The sequence below is a fragment of the Pleurodeles waltl genome, chromosome 8, assembly GCF_031143425.1.
Source record: "Pleurodeles waltl isolate 20211129_DDA chromosome 8, aPleWal1.hap1.20221129, whole genome shotgun sequence".
Lineage (NCBI taxonomy): Eukaryota > Metazoa > Chordata > Amphibia > Caudata > Salamandridae > Pleurodeles > Pleurodeles waltl.
The window spans coordinates 247,511,156-247,536,495 of NC_090447.1; the positions used below are offsets into that span (position 1 = coordinate 247,511,156).

The 25,340-nt window shown below is 42.1% G+C and overlaps 1 protein-coding gene across 3 annotated transcripts in view; it reads right to left on the minus strand.

Moving 5' to 3' along the window:
- The window catches only part of CHODL (chondrolectin), a 277,889-nt gene that overhangs the window by 28,218 nt on the left and 224,331 nt on the right, over positions 1-25,340 (minus strand). For 2 of the 3 annotated variants that reach the window (XM_069204100.1, XM_069204103.1), the window contains one exon: positions 9,862-9,964. In XM_069204100.1, coding sequence (XP_069060201.1) covers positions 9,862-9,964 — 103 coding nt within the window. Of the gene's footprint in view, positions 1-9,520; positions 9,601-9,861; positions 9,965-25,340 lie in introns of all 3 variants that reach the window. The other variant, XM_069204102.1, reaches the window with a different exon arrangement.

Genomic DNA, 25,340 nt, shown 5'->3' on the forward strand with positions numbered 1-25,340 from the left:
AATCATGGGTCCCTATTGTTCCAAAGGCCTATAGGTAGCCTAAAGGGATATGCAAATTAGGCATTATTATAATTGGTCATGACAACCTACCTGCATTCCCTCGTATACAATCGGGCATGGAGGACTAGAGGCTCATTGGATTTAATGCACTCATGTGTGCACTGCTGTAGTGCCTGCTGTCATTTTAGAGGCAGCCCTGCTTTGCAGGCTTCTTTTAAAAGAAAATTATATGTAAATTTGTCGTTGGAATAAAAAGTACTTTCAAAGTCTCAAAATACCTTATTTTTTAATACGTCACCCCAAAGGTCTCCTCTAGGTGCCCCAGGAGTAGGGTGCCTTGTAACTATAAGTAGGGACATTATAAAAATGTTTTATATGCCTTAATGAGTGAAAACTGCCAATTTAGTTTTTCCTCATTGTAGTACAGTAGTTCCATAGGCTAACATGGGAAAGCTTTAATAAAGTATAACAATCGCCAGGAAAGGGTTACAACTTTAATTTTGCGCCAAACTGCCTTAATGAGGTGTGAAGTGGCCTGCATAGAGGCAAAGGGACATCTGGTGAGTGAAGATCTGCAGGCCACAGGGCAAAAGGCAGAAAGGCAACTGGGTAGCCAAACTGCTTTTCAAAGAGGGAATGACATGTAGCCCTTGGGCCACAGGCTCACTCTCACTTCCTATCACTCAGCCAGATGGGAGCCACAGTGATCAGGTTAGCAGAGGGGCTAGAGGGGGAGTGTTAAGGGAAATAGGTCATACCAGTGGGATGGCTTAGCTAGATCTTAACCTCAAGGAATGATTTCCTCCATCTTGGATTTTGGAAGAATGATGCTTCCTGGGATTGATTTTTGCCACATTTCGCAGGAAGTTGTCACCCCAGAGGGTGGCACCCTGCAACCCATTGGTCAGAAGTGCTCTTCTTCTTGCCAGCCCAAGAACACTGAATAAATATGGGAGAGTTGCCCAGCAACTCAGATCACTGCCTGAGCTACAAGAAGAAGGACTGCCCTGCTGGATCCCTGGTCTGCACATCAAACGACTGCACTCTGCATGACTGTACCTGCTGCACACTGAAGAAATACAGCTCTAAGGACTTTGTCTGGCTTCAAGAGATGGAAGGAGTGGACTCTTATAAGCAACAGGTTAAAAGAGCTTCACCTGCAACATCCCCACCAAAAGGGACCCAGCTGATCACCTTCAACTGGACTTTTGAGGATTTGCCAGATGCATTCTAGGAAACATAGTCCTGACATCTCAAGGACCATTTCAGAGCTTTTAGACCATTGGATTGGTGTTGTAGACCACTTGAGACCCAAAAAAAAACTTCTGAAAGGAAATCCAAAAGTTTGGAGAATATTCGAGAAATTCTGGAAAAAAGCTTTATACGTTGACTGACCCTTCGACAATAGTCAAGCAGCCAACGTCAAACCACAACCCGGTCTGAAATTATGGTTCGTCCCACCTGACAAGGAGCCTCAGCCGATGACAAGAGAAAAAGCTCCAAAAAAATGACTAAGTCTGAAGGTGACCAAAGCCTCCTGCTCAGTGTATCCGAGCATGGCTCCATTGCAGTCAGCCTCAAATTGTGCCTTGACTCCAGGCAAGCATGACAAGATGTCCGCAGTTGGCTCTATTATGTTTCAAGCACTAGAAAGCATTTTTTTTTATTTATTCTTTAAAAAATTCATATCTCTGGTTCCCTACATTGGATGTTTATTGTTTTTATCTCATTTTAAAGAAAAATCCTATTATAAATTCACCTGGGATTTGAATTATGTCTAGTGTCTTACTTATTTAATGCATTGGGGATTTTAAATGCTTTACATAGCTGTCTCCTTATTTAAGCCTGCCTGCTCATTGCCAGCTACTGGGATTGAGCAAGAGATTAATTTTCTCAGATATTGGCTGAACCTTTTATTGTGTTTGTGTCCTTATTACTAGTGATAGGTCCCTACTTATCACTACTACAAGCCACTTTCCAACACTTTCCCATAACAGATAACTGTACAGTGTGTTTAAAATAACTTTAAATATCCTGTAGGAAGAAATATTGAAATAAATATGGAAGAATATATCCTTTTGATAGAAACTCAACTTTGATAACCGGAATGGTATTAGTTCAGCTGTATATGAAGTTGAATCTGTTCCCCCTTAAATTACTTAAGTCCTCCATCAATTGTCATGACTAATATGCAATGTATGGTGCATGTTCTGGATGGATGCTCTTATTCTGAGGATGGACATGATGTATTTTACTGCAAAAAGGTGATATAAAGTTCTAATCAAGATATCATTGTGTTGTGAGAGGGGCAAATTAAATGAAAGCATTATATCAAAGTACTTGTCCATAGACAGTCTCTAAAGTATGTCACTACAATATGTGAAATTTAAAATGAGTATAATTTCTCTATGTATATCTGGACTAGATATCTATGTTTCACCACAGAGTTATTACTTAGGTCAAATTAAACATTAAAAGACACTAATAAAGACAATCATAACTTATCAAACTTACAAAATAATGGCTTAATGCAAGAATAAAAGTATCATTACTGTAGGAAATGACCCTCAAAATGATCCTCTTTAGCATGGTATACCCCTAGATTTTTGCCCTATCATTTTTTGCTGGCATTACAACTTTATGCCCTCTACGTCTGCCAACCAGTATTAAGATGCCTTTTAACATGGTTGGATTGTCATAACTCTAACTGGCATATTTAATACATCTATAAGTCCTTAGTATAGGGTACAAGAAACTGAGGGGCATATTTAAAATAAAGTGGTGCAACACGGTACTGTGCCAAAATTGGCAGCGCCAGGCTGCATCACTTTAGAAACTCATGGATGTGCCGTATTAACAACCATACGGTGCATCCCTGTGTTTCCCTCTGCGCCGGCACTAAATTTGTTGCTGAGAGCCAACGCAGCCACCCTTCTGTCATGGTGCTAGGATGGCTGTGTTGTGGGAGAGATTGTTCTTGTGCAGGAAGGGACACCTTTCTGCACAAAAACAATCTTCAATGGTGATTTGCAGAATGCAGCACACTTAGAAAGAGCAAAAAACATGGAGGCATCTAAGCATTTATCCTTGTTGCGCCATGCTACCACCAATTTAGGGGTGGTGTTAGTTTTTGGCACTGCCTCAGATGTACAAAATCTCATAAATCTAGGGCAGCATCGAAATGCAATGGGTGTTGCTGTAGAGAACACCCACAGCAACATCCACTGCACACCCCATCCACGCAAAGTGCTGAGTGTTAAGGGGCCATATTTACAAGGCGGCATTAAGTCACAAAAAGTGGTTTAATGCTACCTTGTAAATACGGTGCAGTGCACAGTGCCACCCGAGCATCACAAAAAGTGATGCTCTGGTGGTGCTAGGGGCTTATAAATGTGCCCCTTAATGTGTGAAACAAGAAGCAGCCAGGGCCTAAAAGTTAAACGGTACTAGTGGACTGCTGGAACTACTGTGCCATCTACTACAGTGGCAGTGAAAACCAGGCTTTAGGCCTACCAGTGTAGCCTGATGGAGGCAGTTTTTAGACTGGAACTCAACCTGTCAAAAATAACCCCCTTTTACATATTACTAGGTTACTCCTAAGTAGCCCTTACATCTCATAAAGCAGGGTGAAATGTATTTAAAAGAAGATCAAATAAAAAGTTGATGGTAAATACGCCCTTACAGCAACTTCAACCTAAAGGTGTTTAAACTGCAGGAAGGCTGGCTGTTCCATGGAGAAGCACTAGGTTGCATTACTAAATTAATAACAACAGTTTTGGCTAAGAAATTCCTAAAGATTTAGCTACTCAACGCTTTGTAATATTTATTAAAAACACAATTCAGTGTTAATTCAGAATTTGCAAAAATATTAAGGAAAAGGTACTTTAAAAAATATATTTTTCATGCCCAAAGCCTCTTAGTTTTCCTAAGCCTCAAACTACAGCTCTGTGAGTGCTCGAGCTCTGAATGAGATGTGAAAACTGCTCCAAGAGCAGAGACCATGGCCTTGGAGTAAGGAGGTGTTTTCTGTTTCTCTGGCAGGATTGTCATTTGACCTGGGCCCAAGATCTTAATTTGCTTCCAAGGGGCCTGTCCCATCACAGGCAGATGTCAGCAGACCCCTGGACAGGCCTCTTACTTTGTTTCACCAGTCAGGCAGGTGCCAATCCCAATGAAGCTGAAGAGGTCTTTAGAACTGGCGTGACGTGATTAGAAATGAAGGGTTGCCCTGTTTCCTGGACACACCTCTGGAGTGGCAACACAGGCTCTGCACAAAAGGAGAAGGGTTTCACCATCTTGGATTTAGGCAGAACGAGGCACCATGGGATTGTTTGTAGTAGTTCATACCTGGAATGTTGCAAAAATGGATAGGGTAATCCTGGGAACTTTTACCCCATTTCTGCCCTACTGTAGATTTTTGATTTTAACATTGAGACTAAGGGCCTTATTTAGATCTAGCGCATACTGCTAATCCGCAGTAGCAGTGAAACAAAAAACACTGTCAAGCTGATGGTGTTCCGCCCACCATATTAAGATTTAACATGGATAAGCCGAAGACCACCACTGTGGAATGCTCTTCCTAGCCGCCAAGCTGGCAGGTTCGCACCAACCATATTTAGATGTTACAGTCCTGCAGGTGGTGTAGTGGTGGCAGATTGCTAGAGGAGTTAGACCATTGCTAGGTCCAATGGACATTGTACAATGGCAGTGGCAATAGAAGACACTACACAACACAACACATACACGCTAGTATCGATTGCCATGCTATCACCACACAACATGTACATGCAGAAAAAACACATTGCCATGCATCTATGACACAGTATACACACATTATTGACACTGCAACTACATACGACACAACCACAACAACCGACACAACTACACACTGTTCTATGCAAACGCACTCACACACAAGCAAAACCACACACATCACAACAACCACACAATACTCATCTGAATGTTACACACAGCAGCACAACACACAAATAAACATACGCAACAACACTGAACCCGCATGCAAGTGGCATACATACAGACACAGTCACATCACTTACTCCAGCTCCCTCTGCCTCAATCAGCCACTAAAATTGCACACACATATAGATGTAATGACTCACATACACAACTGGAAGCACAACTTCATAGGTACAGGTCCCCTTGCTGTGTGCACACATGGACATAGTTAACAGGTGTGAATAAAACATCAATGTGGTGCCAGCATTCATTTTGGAATTAATACTGACACCAAAATGACAGTTGCGTATGTGTGCAATACATGCCATGTACCAGTGTGTCCCCATCCGTGTCCCACACAAATGTGCTCCGGACATATGCATGGCACAGTAATTCAAATAAATTACTGACATGTACATGACTGCTTTGGTCCCAAGCTCATATTCAGTGAACACACAACATGCACAGCCAATGCAGGTTCCCTTTAAGTCTGGCAATGAGGGGGTCATGTTTTTTTCTGTTGTCCAGTGGCAGCAGCAACAGAAGGTATTGTCCAGTTGTGTCCGGTCAAAAACGGAAGTGGAATGGGTAAAAAGGTAGGTTTGTACCCCATTTTCCTTCCAATCCGCCAACTCAGGTGTGGAGGTCGAACCGCCACAGTTGTCTTGGTTGGTAAACCACATTCAAATCTGTGCTGTGGAAAATGTGGCTGGAGTCCCGCCAACATCACCTATCCCCAATGCCACTGTCAAAGCTGCTGGAGATTCTTGGTGGAGTCAGCGGTACTCGGTTGCTCCTTTGCCTATGGTCCCACCGACAATCTAAATCGGGCAGGCCGGCCCAACAAGGTAGCGGATGGGTTTTCCAATGGAAAACTGTCAGCAGGACCGTTATCACCAAGATCTAAATCTGTACCTAAGTCTTAACTTATATTTTCCGACCACGTCAAACCTAGGCCCTCTAAACAAATCACACTCCATCAGAATCAGCCTTAAATCAGACCTGCTTCCTGGTCTACTGTGACCAGCTGCCTGCAGCTGATGCGTAACACTTTTTTGAGCTATTTTAATGTAAAGCAAAAATATTCTGCTTCCTTTAATTGGATTTGTGTTGTTTTGGTGTCATTTTATTCATTAAAATATACTTTTTTTTAAACTGGTTTGGGTTTTTTCTTCTGTTATGTTTTGACTACATTACTGTTGTGGTTCTGCATAAATACTTTACACATTGCATTAGGTTTAACTTGTGCAATTAGTATCAAGGGGTTGCTCTGTGCTATAGGTACCAGGGGATTGATCTCAGATTAATTTACTGACTTCAGTGGTTCATCCTTACGAGGACTGTGGTTGTTGCTTAAGGTACGTAGTTACCACCCTTAACTACCAATCCAATTTTTTTACAATTACATATATAGTTGGCACAACTTGTGAATGTTCAAGATCTCTCAAATCTTAATCCACAACAATAATATATCCCTTTTACACATATAAACAGATTATAAGAATGGATTTCAACATCCCAGTTAGGTGCACTGACTTCATGTTCAAATCATCCTATTCACATGTTAGTTGTAGATGGTTCTTTCCTGGCCACACTACCCTGAGAGTCAAGTGCTAAAAGGGATACTTGCTTCACATTTTGGGGTCCTCTGAACAAGGCCCCAGGGCACAAAAAGCAAAAAACATCAGTTGTTAGAAATGTGAAACAGTAACTTATGATCAGCCTGGCACTCCCCTATCTGTTTTTCTCAGAATCAAGGATTGGGATTTGTCATCAAAAGAAGAAACCATTCTAAAATCAATTACCTGAACTACATCTTGTTTTGCACCAGGGGATCCAAAACATAATGAAGCGCATATATGTCTAACATCGCTAGAGTCAAGCATTGAAGTGGAATGCAAATATGGATATTCCTTCTCCCAAAAGAAGTGAAAAAGGACTGTCATATTTTCTGTTGGATAAACAAAAATTCTGAATATAGGGCCTGATTTAGATATTTGCAGATGAGCTACTCCATCACAACAGTGACGGATATCCCATCCACTGAAATCGAAACTCCATAGCATATAATGGGATTTAGATTTTGTTGGGTGGGACATCTGCCACCGTCATCCTCCAATACCTAAATCAGGCCTGCAGTCTTTTTCTGTCAAATATCTTAACAAACAACTTATGAGTATGGAGGTCTGCCACCCACTAATATTTTGTCTGTAGTATGCAGAATTTGAAAATACATTTTTTTTTCTTTTTTTTCATACAATGAAAGCTTTGTTTCTGTCACCCAGGCAAATAAGTGTATATCTGATTTCACTGAGAGTTCTGTATACATATGTGGGTCATTACGACCCCGGCCGACGGTGTTAAGTTGGCGGCAGCACCGCCAACAGGTTGGCGGTAACTACCGCCAAATTATAACATTGGCGGTTTGGCTAATGCCAAACCGCTAAAGTACCACACCGTCCGCCACGGCCCTCACTAGTCCACCTGTGGGATAATGACCCCGCATACTGCCATGGTTTTCGTGGCGTCTGTACCGCCAGGAAAACCATGGCAGAAGGCACTATCAGTGCCAGGGAATTTCTTCCATGGCACTAATAGGGGTCTCCCCCGCCCCCTCCCCAGAGTCCTTCCTCAACAGCCACGGCACCCCTACCGCCCACCAAAGCTGATAAAGCCCCCTCCCCCATCCCCCAAACTCCAAGGGTCCCCCATACATAACCCCCACCCCCCCACTCACGCATGCACACACCACACACACATACATGCGCACACACATGCACACATGCCCGCACACATACATGATACACACCCGACACACACCACACCCCCGCATTCATACACACATTCACACACCCCCTCTATAGACACACACTCACACCCCATTTGCACACACGCCACACAACACCCCCCTTATCCTCCTTCCCCTGTCGGGCAATCACCTTACCTGTCTCAGTGGTCATCTGGGAGGGAACGGGTTCCATGGGGCCTGCTCCACTGGCAGCACCCAGTCACCACAACACCACCACGCTGAATACTGTAATGTAATTCAGTGGGCGGTGTTGTGATGACGTGGTGGTGATGGAGGAGCAACCTCTACTGCACCGCCGACCGCCAGGATGGCTGCTGGCGGCTCTCTGCCCAAATTATGGCGGAGAGTCGCCAGCAGTCATGATATGGTGGTAGGAAGACCACCAACACTGGTGGCCTTCGGTCTGGCGGGACTTCGGTGGTCTTCTTAGAAGACCGCCGAAGTCATAATGAGGGCCATAGTGTGTGAAACTTTTCATAACATCAATGAATGTCAAGTATCCCACTCTCAAAAATGCAAAGAAAAAATATATATGGCATAATCTTCCTCAAATATATGTTGCTAGACAAGGAGGCAGAGTGAAAAGTGTCATGTTTGTGATTTTCTAGAATTTCTTTTTTTTTATGTTCGGAAGGTCTCTTGGGCCAGTCATTCTGCTGGAAGTGGTTTTCTGCCATGGACATCAATTAAGGGCCAACAAAGGTAAAGCCCACCAACTCCTGGTGTGCCTTGCCATCCCTGGCCTAAGGGGTCAACATGGCAAAGAAAGAGTCTTCAGCACTGAAAGTCCTTCTTACTTAATGTAGTGCCCACTCTCTGTATTTCCCCCAACTGTTAAGCAGAAAGTAGAAAGCTGATGATCAGCTAGAGGTTCGGCGAGAAGTCAGTCTTATGGTGGTATTGGGTGTATGGTGCCGCTTCCACTACCTCTGACATTTGTTGAACAACTTGTGTGTCTGTCACCCACCAATATATTGCAATGTTTGAATATATGTGCCTTTACTATTTATCTGTGCTTCTGAGATTAATTTTATGTTACCTTACATAGTGGAATCTCACATCAGCATGGCTGCAACACCTTGCAAGCAATGAAACTATATTATTGCTAGAAGAGACTTAAATATATTCAGGAGTTATTTAGTAGTCATTACTGCTGACAGATTCTGCGTTCTTGTGCAGGAATAGGAAGTTATGTCATCTTTTTGTATCAATGTTCATTGGTCCAAGCAAGCGTGGAGAGTAGCACAGCCAGTCTTTTCGATGCTGGGTAATACAGTTGTAAAATTGAGACTCAGCTAAGCTTGAACACAGGGCTAGTCTCCTAATTGACCATGGGTTCATTTGGCTAAATCTGCTTTTGCATATTCACGACAAAGCTGTGAAAAGTGCAGACAAATAGATCTCAAAGAAACTTTGAAGTGAAGAAATGCTTGAAATGGTCAAAGTATCTGACATCTCAAGTAAACTGAACCTGCTGGTTAGAAGCATTCATTTTTTTATTGCAAGATTCACCACAAGTTATTACAGCATCCTCTGTGTACACAGGATGCCTGATTTGCTCGAGCTCCCTGTCACTTGAATGCTGGGGAACTTAAGGCGGTATGATCAAAAAAATCATGTTCTGCAAAGGCTGCTTTCAAGTACTTGAAACAGTAATTCTGCAATCTCATAACCGGAGGCATAATCAACAGACAGTCCCATCAGTAAGTTTCTTTTCTAAATTAGAAGCAAAGAAATAAAACCATGTGCATATACCAAGGTGGGGTGTAACCTTTCCGCAAGGAAGTCAGATGGTAATAGGGGTGGGGGTTTTCATGCAGTTGTAGCTGGCTTCGCTGCAAAAAAAGAAAATAAGGAAGGCTTCTGAGCATGACTGAGAATACATTTGCATTAAATTTACCGAAACAGTATCCCTGTTTTATGATCAGTAATTGTTGCAAATTAACAGAGACAACAGAAATCGTAGGAAGAATGCAGCAGGAGAAAAGAAAAGATTTAATTACATTGTTATCAACTCTTTTCAAAAACTATCAAAGGAATTCAATGGAGCAGAAGTGATTTCGCCAGCAAAATCGTGAGATTTTTTTGGTATTTACCTTTTGTGAAGCATCTGAAAACAGCAAGTCCCAAACGCTACCAAGATCAGTAACAGTAATGGTATTGTTGGAATAATTACATAAATTAGATTTGGCATGATTCCTGAAAGAAAAAGAAAACATTGTTCACTGGACTATCTCTGTGTCCTCTTTCACAAGGTGAATATTAACAACTTGCCGTTTGCTGAAAGATAAAGACCTTAGCGCATAGCAAATGATTACTTGTGAAACGAATCCAGAGTATCAAGTACATGTAGCATGTGCAAGTAATCATAGGAAAAAAATGTTTCTACGGCGTGATAAACATTTTAGGAAATCTACCCTAAATTATACCTCCATCCTAAAGCTTTCAACTAACACTATATGATAATATGTATTGTATGAAAAATGTCCTACATCGTGTAAAGTCCACAATCTGCCTCAACGCTAGTCCTGAATCTTAATCACAGTAGCGTAATAATTTTAAAAAATGACAATTTCACAAAAACTGCCTTTTCCATGACCCATCTACCGCCCCCAAAAAAACAAAAAATAATTAAATGAGATGACTTGGATTGCATTGATGTGCTATGCTCATACCTCATACAGTTGTATGATGGAACCATGCATGCAATTACCACGCATACCTTTACAATGCCATCACTACGACACATGCATCATTACCATGCATGCATTAACAACAACAAAATTTACCATGCATATTCATTTTTCATGCAAGCCTTTTCCATTAAATTTTTTGTTATAAAGGCATTATTGGTAAAGGTATATGAGTGGTAAAAATGTAATTGGTAAGTATTATCCATACATGTATATACACACACATAAACATATTATCTAGAGGCGGCCACCACTAGGTAGTTATAGTTGGGACTTTTTTTTAACATAGACGGAGTGTTTTTTGTTTTGCCAATAATTTTCGAACCTCTTGACGAATCTTCACAAAATTTTCAAATCTTACACTTTGGTCAGTGCAGCTGCCTTCTAGAAAGTTTCAGGGTGATCTGTCAAGTGGGGGGTGAGAAAAAGAGGGTCCCATAACACTTTTTGCCCATTTTATGTCAATGGGATTTTTAAAATCTTGAACACGACTACAGTCCGAACCGCTAAATGGAATTACACCAATTTTGGCAGAAAGCTAGATCTTGGTCCCGAACGCACATTTTTTGTGATTTAGTGTAAATCCATTCCGTAGTTTCTGAGATATTAGAGCTTGAAAAATATAAATATGTAGGGTTGCAGATTCAGACAAGTGGATCTGCGGATCTGGGGGAAATCCAAGGCCCTGATTGGCTGGCTGCAACCTGACAGAAAAGTTGGGGCTTCCATTTTCTTTTCCCACTTCTGCTCGGGGTGGGAAATGATCAGCGAAAAAACACATAAGGGGACTCCACAGGTGGATCAGTGAATCCAGAAAAAAAATTGAAAAAACCCACCCACTGCATCCAAGCTTATGCTGCATGCAGCCAAAGGCAGTGTGCAACTTGGGTTTGGGTGCATGCAGGAGCGTTGGCCGCCAAAGGTGGCCCTAAAACGAAGGCCATGCACAGCATGGGGTTGGGTAATTATAGGGGTTGGCTGCATAGTCTGGACATGCGAGCAACTCCCGCTGTGCATGGCATGGCCAAAGGCCTTGAGCAGTGTGGGGTTGGGTGGTGGTGGTTGGATTAACGTATACTAATCCAAATTAATTGACGTTAAAAAAACATAGGAATTCACTGAAAAAAACAAAGGTTTCAGGGATGTTACAGTTAGAAAATAGAATACTTTTTTTAAAAAAATACTTAAAAACGAAAGGTTACAGGGATGTAATAGTTAGACTCAAATTTTACATGAACAAAACCATAGAAATTGACCTGTTGTAGTTTATCATTTCAAGTAACTATAACTTGCGTCCCCATCATGCACAGTTATCTGATCTATAATTTTACTGCACATGGTTCAGAGACATTATCAATAATGTTTTCAAAGATGTCATGAGAGCTGTAATTTGTGGGATAATTAGCAGAGAGAAAATGAGAGATTGAGAGAGAGACAGACATTTAGAGAAAGATTTGACAGTGAGAAATTGAGAAAGAGAGATAGAAAGAGATGTTCTAGGCTTTGATGAATGATACACTTAGAATGAGATGTTTCCGAACAATTTGAAAAGGAAAATGTTTTTGTCGATCAAAAAGAGTGAGATCACCTTTCCGTGTTTAACTTAAATAGTTAAAGTTGAAAGGAAACTAAATCAGGAAATGATTACAGACTGATGTAGACTGGAACCCTTAATCTTTAGTGTGCATGCCTGAGACCTTAACGACTAGCCCAGAGGTGACTCCTTACTGTGCACTGCCCAGACTTAGCTATGACATTTAATCAACAGATTTTGAGGGGGGAAAAGACTTCAATATTCCATCACTAGGCATGTTTAACAGTCAAAACAGTAGAAAATAAACAGACACACTGCCATGATCTACTAGGATTTGAACCTTCAACCTACTTACAGTCCAAGAACTTTACCATTAGGCCAGAACTGACCCAGGTCTGCTGTCAATCAAAACGTAAGCATAATATTTGCACCAAGCATCTTGCTAGTGCAACGCATAGAGTGACCATTGAAATAACAATCCCTCTCTCTCTCTTCCATCCCATTATGAGATTAAAGAGGGAGAACAAGAGTAACAGGACTGCAGGGGAAGCCTCAAGGCCCGATGGTCCTAGCTGACTCCTCATGTCCTGCAGGAGCCAGCATTGCTCCTACAATCAGGGAGCTGATTTAAATAGCAGCTCCTTGCTTGCAGGAGAAATGTTTTCATCTGTTTCCTTTCATGCATATTTGTGTGCAGGTAAACAGATGAAATCTATGCTTTCTGCAAGTCGGAGCTGTTTGACAGCTCCGACTTGAAGTAAGCAGAGTATTTGCTCTGGTTGGGCGGGAGCGGTAAAAAACTCCTGCCAAATGAGAGCAAACAGCTATGTCCTGGTGGTGGGCACCCCAGGATATAGCAGGAGCCAGCCATGGGGGGTGGTGGTCATCAGGGCCATTATTGGTTTCACAAAGGGGGCAGTGTGAAGTAACCCCAGGGAAGTGATGGTACCTGGGGCCAGAGGTCCATGACGGACCCCTTTCCTTCCATAAATTCAGCCCCGGAGGTGGCAGTATTTGGGTTGAGGGGGCCTCACAACCGCCCTGCACACAATCTACACTTGGCCCTGGAAAGGTGGTGGCCCTAGGTTCTATGGGGGCCACCGCTTCTGAATTCATTATAATTAAAGCCCTGGGGAGGTGACAGCCCCTGGGTCTGTGGGGAGGGGGCTCCACGGCCGTCCTGCATTTATTTTGATCAAATCCCTGGAGAGCTGGTGGTCCCTGGGGCTGCAGGGGGGCCACGCAACTCCTGCATTCATTAGAATTAAAGCCTCAGGAAAGTGGCACTCCTGGGGTTGCGGGGTGAGCCTTTGGTGCCCCAGCATTCATTATGATTTAAGCCCCAGGGAGGTGGTGGTCCCAGGGCATAAAAATGCCTTAAGAGGGGGGACAGGTGCACCTTTTTTTTCACTTTTTTCTGGGACTTTGCTGAAGCTGAGTTCCAAGATGGGTGCCAGCACTTCCTAGTTTGAAGTCTTGGCTGCCAATCAGAGTTTTGCAGCTCTTTGAAGGAGCTTTTATTATTTGCAAAGACGTGAGGGAGGATTCACGGCCCTTGATATACAGCTTTTTTTCCCTTTCATATCTAAAAAAGTAACAAATGGATTTACACCAAATAACTAAAAGCGCAATCTGCAGTGTACATTCTAGCTTTCTGCCAGATTTGGTGTAATTCCGTACAACAGTTTGGGCTGTAGTCATGTTCACAACTCCTACGGGAATTTTTTGGCCCCCACTTGACGGATCACCCCAAAACTTCCCATGTAAAACAAGAATCACTGGCATGCTTTTTAACAGAAAATATCATTATGAGTCGTCAAAGGGTGCTAAAGATATAGGCAAGTAAAAAATCACTTTTCCTATGGAAACATGGTCCTAATTATAACTATCTACTGGTGATCGCCAGTAGGTAACATACCTACACACACACTCACACACACACACACACACACACACACACAAATACATATATATATGTGTGTGTGTGTATATATCACATTTAATACTACCTGTACTTACCTGTAAGACCTTTACCATGCATATGCCTTTGCTATGCATGCCTTTACAAAAGTAAAAAATGAATATTTACCTTTCAAAACCTTTACCATGTATATGCCTTTACCATTCATGATTTTAGAACGAAATATGTTGTAAGGCATGAGCAGCAAAGGCATATTCGTGGTAAAGAAATGCTTGGTAAAGGCATATGCGTGGTAATGGTCATGCGTCTTTATGACTGTGTTATAATGGCTGTTTCCCACCTCATGCATTAATGCATTCATTCTTCTATCTACAAATCCTTAATTAGGATGAAAAAGATGAATCATTATTGTTGACCTCTCTATAAAGATTCAGCATATAGTAATGCAAGTTAGTGATGGAACATTTAATCTACTGTTACATTCTGGTGTGCATGACGTTCTAAGGAAAACACTGCCAACTCAAAAACAAAAAGGAGAACAAGAAATGCTCCACTCGCCATGTCTTGCATTGTGGAATGCAGAGTGATAGAGAGGATGTTTGGCTTAGGTCTTGCCACGTGGCAGAAGAGCAGGAGAGAATGAATCTGGCATGTCTCCATGACAACTAAACTCATTCTTGCTCATCAGTTGGAAAAATCAATACATATTGGAAAAATCAACAGGCCTGGCTTTAATATGCTATGATATCCAAACAAGTGCAAATAAACTATGTGAGCCAGCTAGCTCAGTGCAACCAGTTTTTTTGTACTTCTTATGTACATTATCTATTTTTATTCCCAAAGTGTGTAGTGGTACAGAACAGTAGCACCACAATCGAATATAATAGCACCACATGCCTGTATAATTTAAACACAGAAGAAACAGGTGATACGGAAATAGGTAAAACTGAGTTACAGCACAGTCTGAGTGTATGTGTTCATGCTAGCATATATATAGGTTATGTCAGAGCCTGACATATTAGCTTTGTCAATATGTTTTGTCAATGTTCTTGTGAGCTCTAAATTTTACCATTTCTGTCTGTGATTTAATATGGCGAGGGTGCATTAAAGGGATGAAAAATAGGACTGAATATTCCAATTTGAGAGGATTGGAGTTTTGTATGAGGGTGTTTCTTTTTAGAAATCGGTCTAGGGCAGAGGTTTTAGGTGTGGGAAGGAAAGGTGTAAAGTTGTTGCAGATCATCGTTTGACAGGAATGCATTGAGTTTGAGCATATGTGTGTATTTGTCTTCGTTGGTACAGGTTGAAACAATAAGGAAAAGTTTAATGAGACAAATATTTTGCAGGTCCGGGACTCCTTGCCGGTATGAGTAAAGCTCCACTGACTTTTGTTTCTGGTCTATCAAGGGATGGGATGCTTAGTGGTTGTTGGATTTGGCCCTTTCTACTGGATCATCTCCAAACATTTTGCCTTCACCTTTTTGTTGGCCTTTAGGACCCTGCACACTTTACCATTGCTAGCCAGAGCTAACTTGCCAGTTCTCTCTCCGTAAAACATTGTAGAATTGGCATATACCCAACTGTCATATTCAATTTACCTGTAGGCCCCTACAAAAGTGGCACTACCTGTACCCAGGGCCTGTAAATTAAATGCTACTAGTCGGCCTCGAGCACTGATTGTGCCACCCACTTATGTAGCCTATTCATCATTTCTCAGGACTGCCATTGCAGCCTGTGTGTGCAGTTTTAAAGTGCAATTGCAACCTGCAAAAGAAACCTTTTGGCAGGACCAAACCTTCCATTTTGATACACATAAGTCTGTCCTAGGGTAGGTTGTGGACAGCCCAGAGCGGAGGGTGCAGTGGATGTAAAATGTTGGACATGTACCTTTACATTTTACTTGTCCTGACAGTGAAAAGCTCTTTAATTCGTTTTTCACTATTACAAGGCATACCTGTCCCACAAGGTAACATTGGAGTTACCTTATTACATTCAATAAGCAGTAACTTCCAAACAGGAACAGGTTACCAGTTCATGTTCCGTGTCTATCTAATTGTAATAAAATGCCTCTCTTATGGTGGATTGTGATTTTTGTTTACAATTTTAAAAATACCACTTTTAGAAAGTTGAAAGTTTTCCGCCTTTGCCATTTCGTGCCCTGCAGCCTATCTCCGGATCACATGACTGGGTAAGCTGACAGTTGGACTTTTTGTATTCCTCCTAGACAGGCGCACACAATAGAGAGCTTAGTTGTGCCTTGATGGACCATCGCTGGCAGAATGGGAGGGTGGAGTTGGGCACAGCCCCACTTACACTGGAATAGACTTTGTCCGCCCTTCACACAAACGGCTGTGTATCGTCTGTAGTTAGACTGGAGCCAGCACAAGGGAGGCAGGAAGCCTGTGCACTTGAAAGGGAAACATCTGGAAGCTTCTTCCACTTAAAAGGAGGCACAAGGTATAAATACTGGACCTCAGACACCAACCTTTCAGTATACTTCAAGACCTGTGGAGACTCTCCCAGGAAGGAGGAATGTTGTGCTGCTGAAAAGGCTGCTGCTCTGTTGGACTGGTGCCCTTCTGGACTAGTGTCTTGCTGGACTGCTGGACTGTGGCCCTGCTGTGCTCCTGCCTGAGTCAGAGGGATTGAACCCGAACCCAAGACTCCTAAAGTGACTCCAAAGGTTGGTCTGCTGGCCTCCTGTTCAATCCAAAGGGACATAACAGTCTCCCAATTAGCTGAAACAGCACCCAGCTCCACCCAGACATTTGGTTATGGACCCTTGGTGTGGCCTTAGTTCATAAAAGTCAATTCACCAAAATGCCTGGGAAGCAAAAGTGGCATCACATGCCATTTAACTTTTACTTACTCATGCATGCTTACACACATTCACAAACAGACCGACTTGCTCTTACTTAAACACACTCTCACCCGCAAGCACACACACAACATACATTTAAAAGCATTTTTGCCTACCTCAGCTGCCAGGGAGAGCCATATTCCAACTAACTGTACTATTTTTTAATACTGTAATAGTGAATAAAAAATGATTATAAATTATCATTCACTATTACAGTAGTAAAACATTGCCAGAAGACAAGTAAAGTAGAGCCGCAACTGTGGTCTATAAGGGCGAGCAGTCCTTTATTCCTGGCACTGATTTTGCCACCTCTGAGGCCAGGGGCGGCAAAGGCAGAGCCAGGGATTACAGGGGGCAAGCCAGGAGTCACAGCTGCGACCCCCGGTGATCCCTAAATGATGTCCATGCCTCAGTGGAGCTGAATTGAAGTTCTTGGGCTCTTTGTGACAGTGAATGGGCCTGTTGGCACTAAACCTTGCTACTCGCAATGTCCATCAATGCAAAATTTGTCAACCTGACCTTTCATGCTACAGTATCGACTGCTCACGGGGAGCGCCATTGCAAAGCTCCTGTCTGACCCCCCATGTTGACAACTGGATCTTTGCGCTACAGTGACTACTGTCCGAGTCATCCAGACTGCTCTCTTTGTTGCAATGATGACCGTTTGCCACACTTCCCTACTCCTTGCGTTCCTTTCTACTGCAAACGGAACTCCTTGTGCTAGACTAAGAAAGTAACTTTTCAGTAGGAATAACCAGGTCACTGTGTCTGACCTGTGCTCTTTCGTGGTCGACCTGAACTTGTGACTTTCTCCCAGCATCGCAAGACCAGATATCCACAAGTGGCTCTTTAGGTTTTTTGCCGCTATCTTTACTTAAATTTTTTTAATTGCATATTTCTGGTTCTACTAATTGTATTTTTGTTGCTTCTGTCTGATTTCATTATTAGATTTTGCTCTATTTTTCTGAATTGATGTGGGATTTTCCTTACATTGTGTTTACTGTTTGAAAAGCTGCATGAATCCTATACCCATTGCTACTAAATTATGCCTGACTGCTCTGTGCCAAGCCACCTGAGAATGGAGCACAGGTTAATATGGGATTGCTTGTGCCTCACCCTAACAAGGATTTTGTTTGCTGCTTGAGTAGAGTTTCACGTCCCTCAACCAGTATTACAATTTAGAGAATACAGTGGTAGTGTAAGATATACTAGTTTTCTGAGGAATACGTCAAACTAGGAACAAGTTAATGCAATAGCATTAATGGTACAGTCTTGGATGAGGGATACAGTGATTGTATTAAGGAATATTTAATTATGTTTAGGACTTCTAGCTTTGTAGATTGTAGTAATAATTTGATTTGAATGATATCTATGACCACACAGTATTTAAATGCATGGGGTATGATAGAAATACTATTAATCGATTAATGTTTGATAAGGCGTGTGCTCTTCAGGAACAGGTGTGTCGCGTGAGGTTTAACTTGTGGCTCAACTGATCATTGCTCGGGAGAAGAGTGCTTGAGGGCAAGATTACATGTGTGGTTTTAAGACTTTGTAGCATCTCATAAAGGTGGTCTAAGCATATTATTTTGGTAAGTGGATAAGAGATTTCTGTGTTGATTGGTAGTAAGTAATCATATTTAAGAATGAGGCTAGTAGTCGCACAGCTCATGTGAATCATGACAAGAAGGCTGGGATCTTTCAGGACACTAACTCTAAAAATGTTCAATGTTTCTGTTTGATATCATATACCTTTAACTCCTTCCAGACTCAATGAAAGCCAGCTAGAAATGTGCTAAGAGTATAGGATACAGAATGGTCATGGGCACACAGGAATTAATGATGTAGGCTTATAAAAGAGTAAGATTTTCAGAAGGCAACCTTGATTAAATTGGAAACGTTTTTTTTAATTATGATGTGTTTCCTTTCCTTGGATGAATAATGGTCCAATTCACAAAGTTATTTGGCCATCAAACTAAAGGTTAGGTTGGCAAATGCCACCATTAAAGAGCTCAGCTTTACTCCAGGGATTCACAAAATGTGAAGGGTGAATGTATGTATAGTTAAAATTCTGTCCTTAGGGATACATTTTAACTATGAGCAAATTTGTTTACAGGACTGGGTTGCAGGCTTTCCTCACAGGGAGTGCAAACATTGGTTAGCAACCACCTACATGTTGACCTGCTAATATTCCTAAACTTTATGTAGATAGTTTCCCACTCTAAAAACAGTTGGTGATGTTATCACACATAGTGCGAGAGTACATCCGATCCGCTTTCCATGTTGGGAAAGGTAGACAACATTCCTAAAAATAGTGGGGGTGTGGGACAAATGGATTTTCCTTGGGGGAAATATTTTCCCTATGTGGTAAGTGCAGTAATATAAGTTACACATGCCATAATAGGAAATGTGCTTGTAAATGCTTCTGGAAATGTCAGTATCATATGTTTTCCAGAATTTTTTACTGGATTTCTAAGTCAGTTTGAGGAAATTTAGGAAGTATTTTGGGGACAGAAGAGCATCATTTGGGACAAGATGGAACAATGGAATAGAGTAAGTGATCTTCCTGTAGGCAAAATGAAAAAATCACTGCTCAAAAATATGCTAGCTCCGTTTATAATTGATAACTGTGAAGACATCATGCCAACTAATGTGGTTCATTAAAAGTAAAGACAATCAATATAGTACAAGGACTTTCCTTAAAGTGCTGCATCATTTCACATGTATAGAAGTAATGGAAGAGTTAATAGGTCAGGATTATTTTGGGCGAAACTGCTACTTTGCTGTGTCATACATTCAAGGGCACATACAGATAACAAACATACAAGTGTCAGTGCACACCCCCAATATATAGATGATACAAAGAGAGACACATACACACTTACTACAGATGAAATACACTTTCAGGTACAAATTATTTCAGATACAACACAAATGGGAACATGAAGATAGATGTATATATGGATGTCTATATGGTTGGAAGGCTGTTTTCCATACCACAATGGGCGTATAAGTGGTTGAATGCAAATGTGGGGTTGGGTGATTAATGAATGAATTAGTAGTGGTGGCTGGGTAAATGCTTGGATGTGGATAACCGTATTAACAGTTTGGTGTAAGAGGGTATATACAAAACTTGAAAGAATGCATACATATGGGTGACTGCATAAATCTGAGTTAGGATTGTATGATGGATTGATGCCTGTGGGTGGTTGTAGTCGCTGTTGAAATGGATTAAACAGTCTGCAAAGCTGAAGACTTCCCAGAGTGCACATGAACCTGATTTATGAAATAATGCAAACATCACTGGGTTTTCCATTGCCATTCCATTAAGACGTCAAAGATCACAACATGTGGAGTGGGTTGCCAAAATGTCACATTGCAAAATGTAAGTGTCCCAATGACCTTTACATTAATCCATTGCCTAAGTCTAAAGTTATGGGATGTCCAGGGTGCATTGATATGAATGTGTTAACAACACTGTCAATTTTAACTGTGTATGGAACTATCATCTCACCCCCAGTGAAGACACACGGACACCTGTATCACAAGTCACAATGCTAGGGAGGGCACACTGTACTGCAAATCCCAAAACATACTGCTGACAAATGCTTAGCAGACAAACTCTTGTTCAGCCAAGGAAACAACACAATGCAGATGGTACATCCTACAAGCCTAGGATGCTACATTATAACACAAAAGAGTCACAGACAACACAAGACAACTACTGCCATGAAAGGTCATTTCAATCGGGCCAGCTACATCAACATGATCCCAATCATTTTCTCTTGCAGCTGATCAGGGGTATGGCATCCAGCCATGGATTCTGACACCATTTGGCAACCCAAGTACTGCTGCAGAGCGTGCCTAGAGCGACGCACATAGGAAGACACGCAGCATTGTCGAGAGGACCTTTGGCATCCTCAAGGCAAGGTTCCGGTGCCTCGACATCACTGGTGGTAGCCTCCTATATTCCCCGGAGATGGTCTGTAGGATCATCCTAACGTGCAATATTGCACAACATTTGGATCAAAAGGAACATTCCCCTCCTGGAACCAGAGCCACGCATGCCTGAAGAGGAGGTAGAGGAGGATGCTGGCCTGCAACATGAGGGGGAACTACAGAACACGGCCACTGGTATATGCAGGCGGCAACAGATCGTCAACAATTTCTTTTGAATATAATCACCTTCACCACTTTAGTTCACTGATTGAAATAAACACCTATTATAATCACCATATCATGGTCTGGCTATTCATTTTTGCACACCTTCATCTCTACTTATCAGAATAAGAGTGTTGCCTCATGGAGCATTGCTGATATACTGAGTAGGACACTGAACATCCCAGAGCTAATGTGATGCCTAACATACAATGATCACATACACACACTGTTAATGACATATATCATGTACATTTCTCCTTTGCAGGCCAATAGCAGAGGACCACAACTATTTCACACATACATGTTGAAATCAAGGTCCAACGCAGCATATGGCACACAACTAAGACACCATCACTCAATAAGGGGACAACAAGCCTCATACATGAGGCAGACAAAGTGCTTTTGCATCAGTAACAGGAATGCCTGACCAGACCCTTGACAGCAGTAAGTCCAACTGCATCCAATATTTGCAAGGACTATCTGTGACCAGAGTACCATAGAAGCAGAACATAGACAGCAAAAGTGCCACATATATGAGCAGCATTGCACACATGACATTCCATGTACATGTCAGCCCTGTCCTAACTCCTGACACACCCATGCACCTGGTCACAACCCACCTGTCGGAAGAGGTCCCTGGAATACTAAGACGTGTACCCTGATATTCCCGCCTCTACACACACAGACCAACATTAGCAATCCAGTGTGTTACACCCTTTCCTATGGTATGCCATTGTCATAGAACATCTGACTGCATGGACGTCAGGTTAATTTATACACTGGCTTCTAGTTTTAAAGCCCGGTTAGCACCTGTAGATTGCTTCCCGTGTGAAAATGTCTGTTGGCCCTTAGAATGCAAGTCTCACCTACAGGACTGGTGAGAAACAGATGCAGCCCACACCTGTGATCACCTCCATGCACACCACCCATTTCAAAAAGCACTGCCCCTGCTGATGCCTGGAACAGCATAGGTGTTGCCATTATGTCAATTACACCGTTAAGCATTGATACTAATTAAGCCGTGTAACACAGCCACTGGGTTCATTTGTCACCTTCAAAAACACAGGACATACACAGTTTGACATGTCACCTCTCTAGTTTGTCCTCCAAACAGTCTGAGTCAGACCACTGATTATGTAACTTTTCAAATTGCTGGATCCTGAATCACCTTGCATTCTGTCAGCCTGACTGGCATCTGCCTGTGCGTCACACTAAAGTATCCCTGTGTCTACATATGTACCACACTTGCGTTAGCAAACCTCTCATTCATCAGGGGGTATTGGGCATGGGCTTCTTCAATGCAAACACAAATAAATTGTATAGCATAATCTGCCTTTTAACTGTAACATTTGAGTTAAATCCTCTTGGAAAAGCAAAATTCATGGCCCATCCCTTGTCTGGGTCGCATTTATGCATGAATGACAAAGTGTGACAGTGTCCCAGGGCCGTAGGCAGGGATTGAGTATGGGGCTTTCAGCACAACCAGCAACCTCTGATAATGTCCATGAAAAATACACACATGTCAGGATCATGACAGTTCACACACAGAATCACAGTGCTCACAACATAGTGATGGGCAGTGTGTGGTTAATAGCTGAGAGAATAATCAGCACAGAGGCTATGATGTTCCCAGATGCAGTGGGAATTGCAGAGGCCAACCTGTGTACAAATGTTGTAATGACACCTGCCGGAACATGACACCTGAGACATAATCTCACTCAGCACACCAAGGTTGCCCTGTTGACTGTCTCATTACACGTCTTTAGAGACAGGGTGGGACCATCCCCATGTAGGTTCACATGTCCACATCCACTTTACTCACATTGATCAACCAAGGATACTCAGTAGATGCAGGAATAGTTGCCACTGACTCATGATGAGTCCTGGACCGAACTGTGACAAATTACACCCCAAACTATTAATAGGATCATCATTGGACCACACACATGAACAAGACACCTATGTGCAATTGATCACTGGGAATATGTGGACACATGCTGTCTTGTATGCTGGTCCACCACAGACACTTGATAGTTGGGGCTCACTTCTATGGCCTCAACTGTGGTGTCATCATACATTTGAGATTCTCCCTTGTCTGTCTGTGCAAACAACATGGTACCCACTTCCTCAATGCATGTTTATGACTCACTGTGGGATTCACCAACTAGTGCCTAGGAAGCTGTTACCAATACTCTAGGACATAGGATGTTGAAAATGGGGACCATTGACATGAACAAGCGTCAACCATCTATCTGGTGCATGCTATGTCACATGTGGTGTCTACGTGACCCTAAATTTTGGAAGTCCGCTTTACGGATGTTGCTACATGTAGGACTAACACATGCCCTCTCACATTTCCACAATGACTTGCATCTAAGGATTGGACACATGGATGTCACATTCATACAAGCATATGTACAAATATGCTTCATTTGAAACACACACACTTGGTCAACAAATACATTAGTTGCCATAGTACACACTTTGAGCCAAAGGCATTTAGGTATTGTACATATGTGTGTCACATTGCTATCCTCTCCTTATGCCAAACATGCACAATTTGTGCAACACATATATGTAGGCCACACTTATGACCAACTATTGCGTCAGCCAACCGTAAAAATACTGTGAAGGGAGTAGCGGATCATGGTCCGCTCCAGTATGATGTCACACATGTGAACAAACACCATCAACACCATAGTGTCTTCAATCAGCCTATCTCTGATGTGTCCCAAATGTAACATAACAAAAAAACAAGAAAAAATGCCCAAAACCAGTTAATGCACTGAATTTTTGACATTCCTAGCATTATGCGTCATTTTTTGTCAACCAAAACTGTATTTGTGTCATTTTTTTTGACTCACAGGAGTGAAAATTAGCCCGCATCCAGATATTTGTACAGGCCATGTACTATTATGTGGACGCAGGCTAATTTTCACTCCTGTGCGTCAAAAAATATGACGCAAATACAGTTTTGGTAGACAAAAAATTACGCATTACGCAAAAAAGGCAGAACTTGTCATACAGGAAGTGATGTAATAGGATATCCTGTTTACAGATCATGTACAGTGGGTGTACTTTCACTTTCACTTTGCAGTCCATGATCCTTCTAGACTGTGTGGCTGTGTAGTGAGTGGTGTCCTGAGATTTTGTGTTTTTTTGTCCTGTGTGCTATCTGTAAAGTCCATTTGTGAAATAAATATTGTTGCTGTATACTGTACTACTGTGTTTTGTCTACATTTGTCCATTTATCTTGTGTTTTTGTTGTTTGTGGGAGTCTGTTGTGGGTAGTGTTAGTTTGGGGATAGTTGGGCTCGTTTAGTGGTTACGTTTACTTTTCATCTGTATTTGTACCCCTGCTTCCCCCTTTTCCCCTTTGTATTTCTTTTACCCCTTTCACTTTTCAAGTATGTCTGGTAGGCCAGGTCTTGGAAAGGTGCTGCATCACCTGCAGCGTGTGCATGCCAGCCAGAGGAGTGACCACCAGCTGAAGCACCGGTGGGCTGACTTCATCATCAGGGAGCAGGATCTCTTGGACCACCTGGGAATCATGATTGGTGACACTGTTGGTGAGTACTAATCATGTAAATGATGCACGATTAAATGATGTGTAGTGACATAAGAGGATTTGTACTATGTCTGCCAGCTAATTTTCTGACTGTGTGTAATGCTGGGGAAACATAAAGGGATAATTGATGCACTATGGCAAGGATCACAATTGCTAGTTGTCAGGTAGCATGTGCTCAGCAAACTTACAGGATACTTTTCCATGAAGTAAATTGGTGCGGCCTTTTTGTCAGAAAACCAAACAAAATCGGAGCCAATCATGTCTATATAGGGTACTATTGACAGAGAAGTAAAGATGTACCAACATATTGGCTAACTTTGTTGAGGCAATAGCTAGACTGACTTTAAAATCACTACATGATGCTGCAAATGAGTGCTGCCTTCACGTCAATTGATAATAGCAAAGTGGCTCAGACATATGTCTCATGTGAGTCTGGTGAGTGTGGAAGGAAAGCGTTCACGGAAGTACTATGAATGTTTGGGATTATTGTGTTCCTTTATCTTTTTGGATACATGTCAGATCTGGATTTGAAAACATCGTGAAAAGGTGTAAGGTGCCCTCAGCTAACATCTTAGAATGTTTGTTGGAGTCAGTTGTGCCACATTCCAAATATGGATGGCAGTCCAAGTGTATGCACATGGATTCACATCTCCATGTTTGGTGCAAATCAGCATAGCTGGGCCACATCAATTGAATCAAATGTAACAACAGGGGGGCTTACAAAAGTCCCTGCCCCTCCCTCTGTACATTGTACCTATGTGTCATTAATGTGTCATGCCCACAAGGCATGTTTGACTGGTAATGCAGTCCTCAAGTAACCAGGATTTGGATGTCTCTC